Here is a 15,005-nt window from a genome sequence, read left to right as displayed (position 1 = left end):
TAATCTGGTTAACTGCAGGCCACACTGAGGACAGCTCCTGTCTTGATGTTAGAGAAAAACTCTTATAAAAAGAAATATTTTAATAACCAGAGAAAACCATCCAACTCCTGAAAGATGCTTTTCATGGTAAACCTGATGGTTTTCAAAACACTTTGACATGTGTGCTCATTTAATCTTCATAGAAAACATTCTAAGGCTTATTCCACAAGCCATAACGGAAGAAATCAGGTTGGGGGCTCAATTCTCAGAGCCTGTTGACTCTAGGCAGAAAGAGAGTTACTACACTTTAGGGCAATTTGCACTTCAAATAGCTGGCCCTTGAGCAGACAGGTCCCTCGGCTCCTTCCAAGCCATCCAAAGGCAACAGTTTTGACATTAGTGCCCTGCAAGGCATAGCCTAGGCATTAGGATCTAGGTTCAGAAAGTGTTTCCTTCTGGAATGAAACTGAAATGAAAGAAATGGGTTATTTTGTGCTAGTCCTTTCGATTAGGACTCCCCTTAAGGTAAATACAACTGATATTGGGACAACACCCATACCTAATCAGAAAACTCCACCTTAAAAATCAACTCTTTAAGATACAGTTTGATTTGTGACAGGTTTTCCAGCAATCTCACAAGAGCATCAGGGACTGATAAGGAGGCACTTTTTCCTTTACTCTGGGGATTGCCAAAGAGATGACGACTAAGAACTCACATTCAGAAGTCAGGTGTTCAAATAGTAGCTCTGCCCTAAGAGTGACCTTGGGAAGTTACTTTTCTGGACTTGTTTCCTCATCCATAAAATGGGTGAGTGATGAGGACAATGTTTATCACAGTTGTGAATTACATCATACACGTGTGTGTGTGTGTGTGTGTGTGTATAGTACTTACACCGTGTTATACAGTGAGCCCTATTGTTAATACTTTTCAACTCTGAACCTTTTAAAACTAGCACCTGGCTGGGCACGGTGGCTCACGCCTGTAATCACAGAACTTTGGGAGGCCAAGTTAGATCACTTAAGGTCAGGAGTTCGAGACCAGCCTTGCTACAATGATGAAACCCCATCTCTACTAAAAATAAAACAATTAGCCAGGTGTAGTGGTGGGCGCCTGTAATCCCAGATACTCAGGAGGCTGAGGCACGAGAATCACTTGAACCCAGGAGGCAGAGGCTGCAGTGAGCTCAGATAGCACCACCACACTCCATCCTGGGCAACAGAGTGAGACTGCATCTCAAAAAAAAAAAAAAGATATTTAAAAAGCAGGGGTTTTGCAAAGCTGATGGCCTTAAAAAAAAAAAAAAGTGTATAATTATAGTTCAAACTTATTTGATGGGCAGAAATCCAAGTTTGTCAACATGCTCTGTGAACAAAATACAGGGTACTCCAGAGGCTGAGGCAGGAAAATCCCTTGAGCCAGTAGCTTGAAGTTGCGTTTGCTATGATCATGGCTGTAAATAGGCAATGCAATTAATTACCTGGGTAAACAGTGAGACTTCATCTCTTTTTTAAAAAGGCATAGGGGACAGGGATTGGTAAAAACAAAAACTAGTACTTCCCCTGTGAAGGGCTATTTGGCAATTCCTAGTGTCAGAAAAAATTACAACAAATTTACTTACAGATCTAACTGGCGTTTATTCATAACTTATGAATGGGCCAGCCTCCATTCTACAAAATAGAATGAAAGCTCCCAATGACAAACAGCAGAATAGTGGGTTTTGTGAGAGTAAGGAAACAAAACAATGAAAAATAACTGATTGGTTAACATCGGGTTACTTTTCTTTAAGGGTTAAAGCAGAAGGGACTTCCTTATTATTCCGATTCAGACAGAGTGGGATTTTCTGTTTTCAGGAAAAACTGATTACTGTAAAGTTTCCATTTTACTGTGTGGCATTTAATATATGTAACTACTTTGGTCTGCTAGAACCTAGTGCAGAAACTTAATCCACAAAAAACGACCCCCCATAATTTTTGTTTAACATTAGCACAAGTCGCCGGGCGCAGTGGCTCACACCTGTAATCCCAGCACTTTGGGAGGCCGAGCCGGGTGGATCACTTGAGGTCAGAGTTCAAGACCAGCCTGGCCAACATGGTGAAACCCCATCTCTCCTAAAAATACAAAAATCAGCTTGGCATGGTGGCTCGTGCCTGTAGTCCCAGCTACTTGGGAGGCTGAGGCAGGAGAATTGCTTGAACCCAGGAGGCAGAGGTTGCAGTGAGTCGAGATCGTGCCACTGAACTCCAGTCTGATGACACAGCAAGACTATCTCAAAAAAGAAAAAAAATATACTGAGATTCCCTTCCAGCATTTCTAATACCAAACCACTGAAACAAATATATCAACTATATATCAAAAATATTCATCATGCACATGCCCATACCATGCTCTAGCCTTTAGGTTACTGATGCTTCCAGAGAATGTAGGAATTCTATAAATCCTTAACCCTTCTTTGAATGAGAGGGCTAGCACTTTCATAAATTAGCTAATAATGTGACAAATAACAGCAATTTGAATTTTTCTTACAGAATAAAATATACAAATGGAAGAGTTATCTAATTCATGTATTAGGTAGCAGTAGGTAGAAATGGTGAATTCTCTTAAGCCACAGAAACAAGATAGCACATTGTGTGACACACATTGTACAACACTGAGGGTAGGCCACAGTTGTAGATAAGAATTGCTTAAGGGAGATGCTATAATTAGCAAGTGGTTAATGTTCTACTTCCCATGTCCAAAAAGGGACACAATGGTTTTGTTGGTTCTCCAGCCCCTTTCCTTTGAAGAGTAGTAGTTTCTAACCATTCCAAGTTTCTCCAAAGCTCTAGATAAATTCTAGCAGAACTTAGCTGGCCGGGCATGGTGGCTCATGTCTGTAATCCCAGCACGCTGGGAGGCTGAGGCAGGTGGATCACAAGGTCAGGAGATCAAGACCATCCTGGCTAACATGGTGAAACCCCGTCTCTACTAAAAATACAAAAAATTAGCCTGGCATGGTGACAGGCACCTGTAGTCCCAGCTACTCGGGAGGCTGAGGCAGGAGAATGGCATGAACCCAGGAGGCAGAGGTTGCAGTGAGCTGAGATTGTGCCACTGCACTCCAGCCTGGGCAACAGAGCGAGACTTCGTCTCAAAAAAAAAAAGACAAAAAAAAAAACCTAGCAACACAGCAGTTATAAAGGGTTAAACTTTAGCTCTAAACCACTTACCCTCCAATCGGTAGTAAGTACATACTTTTCCAGAATGCATACCAAATATTTTCTGCAGTCTGGGGAAAATGTTCTGAAATTTGTAAATGCCCTTCAAAATATAAGCTATATATTTACAGAATTTCCTTTAAACAAAATAAATTTACTGTATCATTCTGTAAAATGTCTGCAATCTCCAGCTCTTGTGCTAAAATTTAAAGTTATAACATGTAAATATTTCTGTATTTTTGGATTAACTTCCATTGAAGGAACATGTAATATTAACATATTCACTAGGACAAATGGGTGTTTTTGTATCTCTTCTCTTTCTAGCCACCAAGCAAATCTCTAGGCTGCTAGAATCAGCCCGTCAGTGGCAGAAGTTATGGTTAGAAATCCTCTCCTCTTCATTTTATAAATGGGAAAACTTAAGGAGCCACTAGGAAGTTCTGCAACTCACCAGTCACACGTTAATGGCCAAGAACCCATTCTCCCAAATGCCAACCCAGTACTCTCCACAGAATTAAGCTATATTAGCATCGTAAGCTAAAAACTCTTTCCCTACATCCCTACTGTAAGCCTCAGTAAAATGAGGCTAAATTATCCACCCACCTCCCCGGCCCCGATTCCTATTGGGAAATCTGCATTACCTAAATGCCAGATGTCTTGGGATTTCAAAATAGAATTATCTTATTGAAAAGAGGCTGGTTAACAGAATGGAATAATAAATGACTACTGCTGTGGCTTAGATTTTTGATGACAATGACCTGCTTTGGTTTCCCTAAGAACACCCAAGAGGAGCAATGACAAAAGTACACATTTTTATTAATAGCTGAATTTTAAACAGCAAATGTGTGGAGGTTATTTACTAACCAACAGGAAACACCTGCAGCAGGCTGCATACTTGTAGAGCAGCAAACTTAAGGGAAGTCTGTAAGGCTTTACTGTCTTCCTTTTCAAGTCTCTTCACTGCTATGCACATAGTTGAGGGCATAACCTTAAAAGTTTGTAACATAACGAAAACATTTTAAACATCAAACATTGTGCTTTCCCTACTGTGGCACATTTTTAGAGTAAAGCATTTGGCCAACTGGATGTTACAGCACAATGCCTGCTACATTATGTTTAAGCTTCCACTCCAGTTCTGAACCCACCTGACCCCTGGAACAGCTGGAATTACCAAATCAACAGGATATCAGTGTAACTCAATCTTACGTGGAGAGAACAGACAAAGCAATTAGTTCCTCAAACACCCAATTTACTTGACCAACTTTAAGAATCAAAGACCAACTTTAGAAGTTTAGAAGTTTTTTAAAGCAGACACACATTTAGAATTAAGCTAAATGTGTACCCTCAGTGTTCCCCCATCCTCATCCCCAATTCTCACACACTCCTCCTTTGGTAGGAGAATGGTAAGAAGTGGATGAAACTTGATGCTTGACTACATGGCTCCACTAATTTAGTTAAAAAAAAAAAAAAAAAAAAAAAAAAAAAAAAAAAAAACCATAAACGTGGGTAGGGAAAGAAATGCTAAATCATACATCCAATTAGCCACTAAGGGTTGGCTATACAGAATTATAGTATGGATATGGAGAAAATGCTAATTGAACTTTTCTAAACAAATAAACATATACAAAATTATTTCTCCAATAGCTTTGATAAGTATTGACTTATTTTATGGGCAGATGATACCAAACTAGCAAAAAGCTTTATGCTAAAAATATGCCTTTGTGGGAAAACCAGCATGTTTGGTACTTAAAATATTTTCATTCTGAACTGAAGTCAGTAAATAGGCATGTCTTGCAACTTCATTTGCTTAGCAGGGTCTTGGTTTGATTTTTTAAAACTGGATCATAAAATGTTTTACTAGCGCTTGCCACTTAAAGTCCTAAATTTGGTGTATTGTAACCATTGACAAGTAGTAGCATTTCCCTCGCCCCCAAAAAATCACAATATCAATTCTGTGGATATTTTAAAAGTTTATTTCTATTTTAACTAGCCCACAGACCCAATTCTTTGAGGGCTGAGCTGATTTCTGACAAATGGTCTATAGACCCTCCTCTTGGAAACTTACTATCACCTTCCAAAAAAGTCTGCACCTTCCATCATGATGCACATTTTAAGTTAAAATTGCCAATACAACCCTTAAAATGCAAGTTTATTGAATAAAGCTGAGAAGAGCAGTAAACAGACAAAAAATGCATCCACCTAAATAAAAAAAATTCACATATTTACATAGTTCAGTAACTGTTAAAAGTTTTCACATGCAGAAGTTAATGCACAGGAAAATGTTGGTAATAGCGTCTGGATGTCTTGAAATGCTTAAAGCAATGTATAGACACACAAACACATTAAGGTTTAGCTATAGGTCAATTAATAAACCTATGCAGTCCCCACAAAGTCACACATTCTAGTTCCAATTCCTCCTTTTAGGCACAAGCAAGTTGCCACATTCTTTGTAATGGTTCAGACTGACCATGAATGGTGTTGAACAATAGTAGCAAGTTTAAATATCCCTTCATTTACAGAACCATCCATCTCACCAGGGAAGTATGCAACATGCTTCAAAGAATAAGAAGAGAAATTTAAAAGCCCAGATTCTACTCATAAAAGTATGAATGGAGAAAAGCAAGTAGTGTCTGTGCAACACAGTGCAGTATATTGTACAGAATATATTTAAGGCCATGGCAGTCTATAAATTAAAACTGGTATTCATTAAAAGAACGTACTGTTGACTACACTCTGAGTGCTCAACACATTTGGAAATGCAGTCTACGTAAGTGCTGCTTAACAAAAGAAACAAAATCACACACAGTGTGAGGCAACACATAAGCAGGTGTACCATAGAGTTATATCTACTACAGTGGTCTATATGAATAATAATTTACAAATGAACCAGTATTAATATGTCCCTTTATGTATACGGAAGTTGCTAAACTACAAAACATGTCCATTTGAAGTTTTTAGACATCTCTGTATCATAGAAGCAAACAAACAGCATCAGTTCCTCAGTTCTCTGTGTGACTGATTATTAAACAACCTGCAGACGCCGAGCATGATTACATTAGATAGAGCAGGCAGGTCTAGAGTTGTCACAATAATCAAGATGTCTAATGGCACCAGTCAAAAGAGTGCCAAACCTTACATCGATAAAAGAGAAAAATAAAAAGTTTTTATTTGTTTATAAGTATCTGTTGTGCTGAAAGTCAACTTTATGACTGGATATAAAAAGTCAGGAGTTAGAGTGTCATGCAGCAGCACTGATTTAATGACTGGAGATAGAACAAACAGATGTTTGAACAAAGTCTGACATTCTTAACAGGTTTTATTATATTGGGTGGAATGCTCTAAATTCATGAAAGCTTTTGGAAAATCTTCAATTCTCAATCCCTTAAAAAAGTATCCTGAACCGGGAAGAAAAAACAAGCGACAGAAATAATGATCTGGACAGATACAAAACAGGATGCTTTAGTTCCTCCCATATCCCAACTGCCATCTGGTGATAAAGAGTTCTCAGAAAGTAGAATATCTTTAATATTCATCAGGTAGAATCTCACCAGTGTAAAGAACCAACATTGATCTGGTGCCTCCGCTCACTCTCTGCAGACCATTTTGGATTCCTAGGATGTAATTATACATTTCACATGCATTTGTGAGATAAAATAAACATTATGTTTATATATATCCCACATAAGTCATTCACGCTTAAAGGTTTTCTAAATACTGTGTGTGGCACTAGAAACTTCATGCTGTATCAAGTCAGTGTCAGTACTAAGCTACTGGACTCTATAATGAAATATTATAGATAGACATTTACTGAAAACCAATACAAAAATCTGGCCCAGAAAGACCAGAATGGAAATATGCAATTTTCTTGATTTAAGATGGTCAAAAGTGTATGGGGGTTTGTTTTGTTTTGTTTTAAAAAGCTCTACACATGGTTTAAGACAGGTATGTGTAAGGAGCCTCTTTGTGTGTGCTGACTTTATCATGACAACTCTAGCTGATTCTTTATGAAGGATTAGGGATACTCATCTTCAGCAGTGCACATGAGAAATAAACTCTGAAAAAGGCAATTTCTTGGGTTTAGGAAGGACCGTATTCTGGGAATTACTTCAGAGGAACGGACAATAATTCTAGGATTATAGCCAAGAAAGACTGGAAGACTTCAGGAGATGCTTCAGCTTCTTCTAGATTTTGAATGCTGAATAAGCCACTGAAGTGTGATATCTAAAGATAGAGGGGAAAAGCGAAGACATTAAAGTTAAAAAACTAAACATCAAACAAGACAATATTTAAAATGCTGCTAATTCAAGGCACATACTATGCCTGACCTCTTCTGCTTTTCTGCCATCTGTATTCCCATAGTCCATTACCTGAACTTAAAGAGAATATGAGGAATTATCAGAGACTGAAGGGTTTTCTGATTTAAAAATTAAGTTGTGTATAGGATGGCTGGTGCCATCTTTTATGCGTTGCCCATACGATTGCAAATTGCCAGGAAGGCAAAAAAAAAAAAAAGGAAGAACCCCTGTCTGGCCTCAAGGAGCTTTTAAGTATAATACACAGAAAAGATGCAGTAATTATTGGGGCTTGGGGGCCACCCCACAAAATTCCAGGTTAAAAAAAAAACGGCAAAGAATTTTAAAAGGCATGAAACATTGTGGAGCTCTGGATGGATTCTGAGTGATACAACGTGACTAAAGCAGAGGGATGGGAGAGAAGGCTGTCACTGCCAAGGCTAGTGCAGGATTCACATCATGCCCTTTCAACATCTGGGGCTGGATAATTCTTGTCCTCACTTCTTCAAAAGGGTACATGAGAGTCTATTAGAAGCACCACTCAATTCTCCAAGCCTGAAAGATGAGGGTAAATTCACTACCAGTTTCCCAGCTAATATGCATTAACGAAACAACACAGGGCTGAGCTATGAACAAACGTGGCCTGTTCACCACTGTGGAAACAGCGATTTCACGCAACTACTGAAGAAGCACCTCTGTACCTTAAAATGGGGACAACAGTACACAATAAGAGCAAAGCCACACTCATTTGAACTGAATGGGAGAAAGGTAAATCTGAAGTGAAATAACCAAATTTAAATATTTAAGAAATTCACGGCTGGGCGCGGTGGCTCACACCTGTAATCCCAGCACTTTGGGAGGCCAAGGTGGGTGGATCACCTGAGGTCAGCAGTTCAAGACCAGCCTGGCCAACATGGTGAAACCCGGTCTCTACTAAAAATACAAAAATTAGCCAAGCATGGTGGCGGGTGCCTGTAATCCAAGCTACTCGGGAGGCTGAGGCAGGAGAATCACTTGAACCCAGGAGGCGGAGGCTGCAGTGAGCCAAGATCGCGCCACTGCACTCCAGCTGGGTCACAAGAGTGAAACTCCATCTCAAAAAAAAAAAAAAAAAAAGAAATTCACTAAAGAACTATACGAAGCCTCTATGGATACTGATAGAAGTTCATATCCTAAAGACAAATGGATCTTTATGAATAGGGAAAAAGACAAAAGAAATAAGATAATCAGATGAACCGATTTATAAAATACTTATTTCGAATCTTACTAGACTAGATCTTATTAGACTGGATCGGTTTCCTTGGGCTTGATAACATTTTAAGTGAGTCAGGAGTTCTAAAATTACTACTGAGCTATTTAGCAAACTACTAAGATCAGCCTCAAATAGCAAAAGAAGTCCTCACAGCTCTACTGCACTTCCATACATGAGCCCATATTTTTTTTTTCAGGAAAGCATCCAACTAGTTTGTAACAATGGAAAAACAGAAAACATATAGGGAGTAATGGATTTACAAAACAGCACAATGGACTAAAAATTACGGTTAGTGTGACAGGATTTCTCAACCTTGCCACTACTGACATTTTATGTTGGATAATTCTTTGCTGTGGATGCTATAGTATGTTTACCTACATCTCTGGTCTCTACCCACTAGATGCCAGCATCACCCTCCTAGTTGTGACAACCAAAAATGTCTCCAAACTATCCTGGGGAAAATGCTCCCCATTGAGAACCACTGACGTAGAAATAAATGCTCTCATGGAGCATATCTTAAATTTTAAAAAGGGTTTTCCCCGCCACTTAGAGAAAAAACTTTTAAAAGTAACCACAAGTGCTTACAAGTCTGTTCTCAAATAAACGCTCCCAATGTAACAAGTGAATTATTCTATCCATTTATAAAGGAAAATTTGTGTATATCAGCTGTTACTAGGGCTGAGACCACCCTGGATGGTCTTTAAAGGAAGCCCAAAATCAGTCAGAACAATTATCCACACTTTAAGCTGAATAAAGCATGTTTGTGGCTGGGCATGGTGGCTCATGCCTGTAATCCAGGCACTCTGGGAGGCCAAGGCAGGTGCATCATGTGAGGTCAGGAGTTCAAGACCAGCCTGGTCAACATGGTGAAACCCTGTGTCTACTAAAAATACAAAAATTAGCCAGGCGTGGTAGTGGGCACCTGTAATTCCAGCTACTCAGGAGGCTGAGGCACAAGAATCACTTGAACCCAGGAAGTGGAGGTTGCTGTCAGCTAAAATCTTGCCACTGCACTCCAGCCACAGCAACAGAGTAAGACTACATCTCAAAAAAAATAAAAAATAAATAAAGCCATGTTTGCAGGAGGGGTGGAAGGTGAGTTAGGGAAGGACAGACTGGAATACAAAAGCTAAAGAAAAAATATCAGCATAAACTTTGTAAATATACTATTTTGGTACTATTTATTACATTTTATTCCAATACATTCATGTATCAAATCATCTCACACCAAATTAGTTAAGAAACTGAAGTTGAGCCATACATACCTATTCTGTAAGGATACTATGCTAGAATGTTTAGTGTCCCCCTAAAAAGTCATGTCCATCCAGAACCTCGGAATGTGACTTTTACTAGAAATAGGGTCTCTGCAAGTTATTAGTTAAGATAATGTCATACTGAATTAAGGTAGGCCGTAATCCAGTGACTTCTGTCCTTAGGAAAAGATAATACACTGACAGAGACAACTACAGGGGAGAAGCATGAATGTGAGGCAGAGGCTGGAGTGGTACATCTAACAAGTGAAGGAATGCCAAGGATTGCTGGCAACCACCACAAGTTAGAGAGAGGCAAGGGGGGATCTTCTACAGCTTTCAGAGAGAACACGACCCTGCTGACAACTTGATTTTGGACTTCCAGCCTCCAGAATTTTGAATGACTTAAGTTTCTACTGTTCCAAGCCATCTCGTTTGTGGTACTTTGTTATGGCAGTTCTAAGAAATTAATATGGGCACTGAGTAAATGAAAGGTATTTTGGGCTTATAATTCCAATAGAGTGCTAACATACTGCAATAATATACCCGTTCAATAACTGAAAAATTGTTGTAGTGGCTGTAAACTGATTTTTGTAAAGTCTTATTCCATAAATGCCATTTTGTTATAAAGCACAGCTGGATACTAGCTCTGCAAAAATTAATACAATAAATTGGTATCACATAATCTTAGTCAAGACTTTATTGCATTTTCTTCTTTAAATAGCACAAAGAAGATTCAGGATGTTATACATTAAGTCCTCACTTAACATCATTGACAGGTTCTTGGAAACTGCCACTTTAAGTGAAACGGTGTATAACAAAACTATTTTTTTTCTCATTAACATTGTAACACTGAACAAAATGAGGGCCTACTGTATGTCATTTCACTTAAAAGTACAATTTCCTCTTTTTAAAAAATGTTTTGCTGTTCAACAGTTTGACAACATATAGGCCGGGCTCACACCTGTAATCCCAACACTTTGGGAGGCTAAGGCAGGTGGATCACTTGAGGTCAGGAGTTCAAGACCAGCCTGGGCAACATGGTGAAACCCTGTTGCTATTGAAAATACAAAAATTAGCTGGGCGTGGTGGTGCACCTCTGTACTCCCAGCTACTCAGGAGGCTGAGGCACAAGAATCACTTGAACCCGGGAGGCAGAGGTTGCAGTAAGCCGAGATCACGCCACTGTACTCCAGCCAGGGTGAAGGAGTGAGACTGTCTCAAAAAAATATATATATATAATATGTTATATATAGTATATTTTATATATAAAATATATAACATATTACATATATTATTAGATATATTTTATATATATTTATATGAGAGAGAGAGAGAGATGAAACTGCAATTTCCAAGAAGCCATCAATAATGTAAAGTGAAGATTCACTATATTTGTTGTCAAAAGGTATAACATCTATTCTTTTTTCTCAAGCAAAAGCAACAGTATTCTGTAAAGGAAGTCACTTAATGAGAAATCGAGATAATAAGCTGTAAGAAGCACAGACATTCCTTCCAATGATACCCATTTCTTCCAAAATTACCAGTCATTTCTTACCTATATTATCCTTTTCTTTGCAAGAAATTGAATAGCAGCAAATTTCTCTATCCTGAATAGCAGACAGATTCCTATGAGAAGAAGAGGATAAGTTTGTGCTTAGAACAGCTGTCATACTTATCACTTTGTTCAATTTTACTCATTACTTTTATTACTATACTGAAGAAATCATTGTAGCAATCCTAAAATGTTAGGATTCACTTCTCTGATAGGCTAAAATTTATCTATCTAAAAAATATGGCTATGATCATTAGGAATAACATAACAAGTGGGCAAAATATGGTAATTTAGAAGCAAATTATTAAAATAGCATATTCAAGACATACATTTTTTCAATTAGCTGTTTCTCATCCAAGGCATTAGGAAGATCTCTCTTGTTTCCAAGCACTAGCACCTTTAAAAAGAAAAGATATTAAGAGCACACTTTTATGTAAGAAAAAGTCACAGAAGTTTATCATCTTGATATGTGAAGACATAAAATTAAGATGTTAACACATTCCACAATATTAAGGCATTTTGTGGTGGCCTATCTCATTCATTTCATTGCTCATACTGGTATTCGCTTAACTCCTACAATGGAAGTGCCCTTAATTCAGTGTGTGGTTGCCAACTTCTATTTAAAATATTCTGAGTCTATGCTATGCATTCTGCTATTCTTTTTTTTATTATTATTATTTTGAGACGGAGTCTCGCTCTGTCATCCAAGCCAGAGTGCAGTGGCGTGATCTCGGCTCACTACAAGCTCCACCTCCCAGGTTCATGTCATTCTCCTGCCTCAGCCTCCCGAGTAGCTGAGATTACAGGCACCTGCCACCACGCCTGGCTAATTTTTTGTGGTAGAGACGGGGTTTCACCGTGTTAGCCAGGATGGTCTCGATCTCCTGACCTCATGACCCGCCCATCTCGGCCTCCCAAAGTGCTGGGATTACAAGCGTGAGCCACCGCGCCCAGCCACATTCTGCTATTCTTAATACAGGTTTAGTATGCCTTATCCAAAATACCTGGGACCAGAAGTGTTTCGAATTTTGGAATTTTTTTTGGATTTGCATTATATACTTACTGGTTGAGCATTCCTAATCCAAATGCAAATTCCTAAATGTATTCTAGAGACTGGCCTCTTCTCAGTTTCCCACTTCCTCCCACCCAAAGGCCTTTACCTGGAACTCTCTTCTCCTCCAGCTGTCATATACCTCACATTCGTATGTATCCCTCAGATCTCAGCTCAAGCATTACTTCCTCGTGAATCCCTCCTTCCTCCTGCAAACTAGATCAAATCTCCCCTCTAAATTACAACTCTCATAGCCCCTTGCACCTTTCTTCCTAGCACTTAAAGCTGCATTATTCAGAGTATCTACCTTTCCCACTAAACCATAAGGTCCATGACGGCAAGGAGTATGTTTCTACTGATTTCTGTTCATCACTCTATCTCTGGGCCTAAGCACTGCTCCTGATGCACAGTAGTTTAGTAGATATCTGGTTACGAGATTCATATTTACCACAATGCCCAGTATATGGCAGATACACGGTAAACAAGTCTTCCAGATTTTAAAAAAGAAGATGTTACTGATTTCAAACATAATTAATATCATTGTATAATTACCATAATGAATATCATTATATAATTACAATGTAAAATAACAAGTATTCCGTACTTACTGGAATTCCTTGTAACTGTGGTTTATCTAGAAGATTATGTAGCTCATTTCGGGAAGCTTCTATCTTTTCACGATCTGCAGCATCTATCATGTAACTTAAAAAAATGAAGTGATCTCAACATACCTTCTCCATATGACTTGATGACGACAACTGGTATTACTGATTTTTAATTTTCGTAAGATTTACATTATTGAAATTGTTAACCAAAATAAACTATGTCCTAAAGAAAGGCTCAGCACTCTTTAATACTTTTTAACTAGACTGTTTTTAGAGACTAATACATGATAGTAAAACATGTATACCCCTTAGCTCTTGGCTCCATAAACAAAAAACATAAAGATCTTATTCTATGATTAATTTTTTTAAATCCCATGTTAATGGACTTGCACTAGGATATTAGCTAAGAAAGACTTTCATTTTCAAGATAAAAATTGAGCCTCCAGAAATACTAAAATAAACTTTCTTCTTTGATGCCTAAATTGATTTAAAAGCAAACAAACAAACAAAAAAACCACTTACACAATAGCATTGACTCCTCTGCAATACCGCTCCCACATGCTTCGAAATCGGGGTTGTCCTCCTATGTCCCATATCTTTAAACCAAAACAAGGCAATTCTTAATAAAGATATTTTAAATAAATGATTGAAAGAGGAAGTAACAGAAAATGAAAAAGATCAGGAAGATACACTTATTTCTACAACGTTAAGAGGCAAAGTGCTCCTGAAAAACTTGACTTCAAACAAGCTCTTAATATGGGAATTCTTGGGGCCACTTCTAAACTTGAAGTCCATATTTAATACATTTACAATACATCTAAAAGTTTGCTTGAGCAAAGATTTGGTTTATGTGCAACAGTTTGCCTGTTAACTAATATACTTCTATTACTGAAAACATGTCTTTATAACAATTTAAAAGTTACAGGACCATGCACCATCCAGATTTGAATGCCAAGACAGAAAACAGCAATTCAGAATCTATTAAAGCTTAATTGTCTGATTTGTTCTACATTAATGCCTAACCTTTTTAAATTATCCTGTAAATAAGTAGCCAACATTTCCATATAGGTGTTTTTCTTATATAAAATTATTTTGGTTGGGCGTGGTGGCTCACGCCTGTAATTCCAGCACTTTGGGAGGCCGAGGCAGGTGGATCACTTGAGGTCAGGGTTCGAGACCAGCCCAGCCAACATGGTGAAACCTCATCTCTACTAAAAATACAAAAAATTAGCCAGGTGTGGTGGCAGGTGCCTGTAATCCCAGCTACTCGGGGGCTGAGGCAAGAGAACCACTTGAACCCAGGAAGTGGAGATTGCAGTGAGCTGAGATCACACCATTGCACTCCAGCCTGGGCAACAAGAGTGAAACTCCATCTCAAAAAAATAAAAATTATTTTATCCATATAAAAGCCACCATCCATAATCATTTTATTATTGTGTCTACTCCATAGGGCATCACACTAGACACTGGGCTACATCAAAGTCTCAAATCATGGCATTTATCTTCAAGAGGTTTCCAATTTAACTACAGAACTGGTAATAAGCATAAAGAAACATGCACATGACTGAATCTGGAACTTCATTAGATGAGCCACAGAGAAAGTGAACAGCTTCTGTGAACCACAATAATTGGGCAAAATGGACATTAAGCCTCAGGCCATAGATTTTATTTTTGAAAAACAAAATAGATTAAAAATCTATTCTTGGCCAGGCGTGGTGGCTCACGACTGTAATCCCAGCACTTTGGAGAGGCTGTGGCAGGCAGACCATTTGAGTTTAGGAGTTGAGACGAGCCTAATAGACATGGTGAAACCCTGTCTCTACTAA

At 38.4% G+C, this 15,005-nt stretch overlaps 1 protein-coding gene across 1 annotated transcript in view; it reads right to left on the bottom strand.

Annotated features, from left to right (window-relative positions):
• Nucleotides 1–5,129: 5,129 nt before the first annotated feature.
• The window catches only part of ARL8B (ADP ribosylation factor like GTPase 8B), a 54,648-nt gene continuing 44,772 nt past the window's right edge, over nucleotides 5,130–15,005 (bottom strand). The window contains 5 exon segments of the mRNA XM_050778587.1: nucleotides 5,130–7,395; nucleotides 11,527–11,597; nucleotides 11,853–11,920; nucleotides 13,183–13,276; nucleotides 13,702–13,775. Of these exon segments, the coding sequence (XP_050634544.1) occupies nucleotides 7,346–7,395; nucleotides 11,527–11,597; nucleotides 11,853–11,920; nucleotides 13,183–13,276; nucleotides 13,702–13,775 (357 nt within the window). The 3' untranslated portion in view covers nucleotides 5,130–7,345.

The sequence above is a fragment of the Macaca thibetana genome, chromosome 2 (assembly GCF_024542745.1).
Source record: "Macaca thibetana thibetana isolate TM-01 chromosome 2, ASM2454274v1, whole genome shotgun sequence".
Taxonomy (NCBI): Eukaryota; Metazoa; Chordata; class Mammalia; order Primates; family Cercopithecidae; genus Macaca; species Macaca thibetana.
Note: the sequence above shows the minus strand (reverse complement) of the source record. Positions and strands in the feature narration are given on the sequence as shown.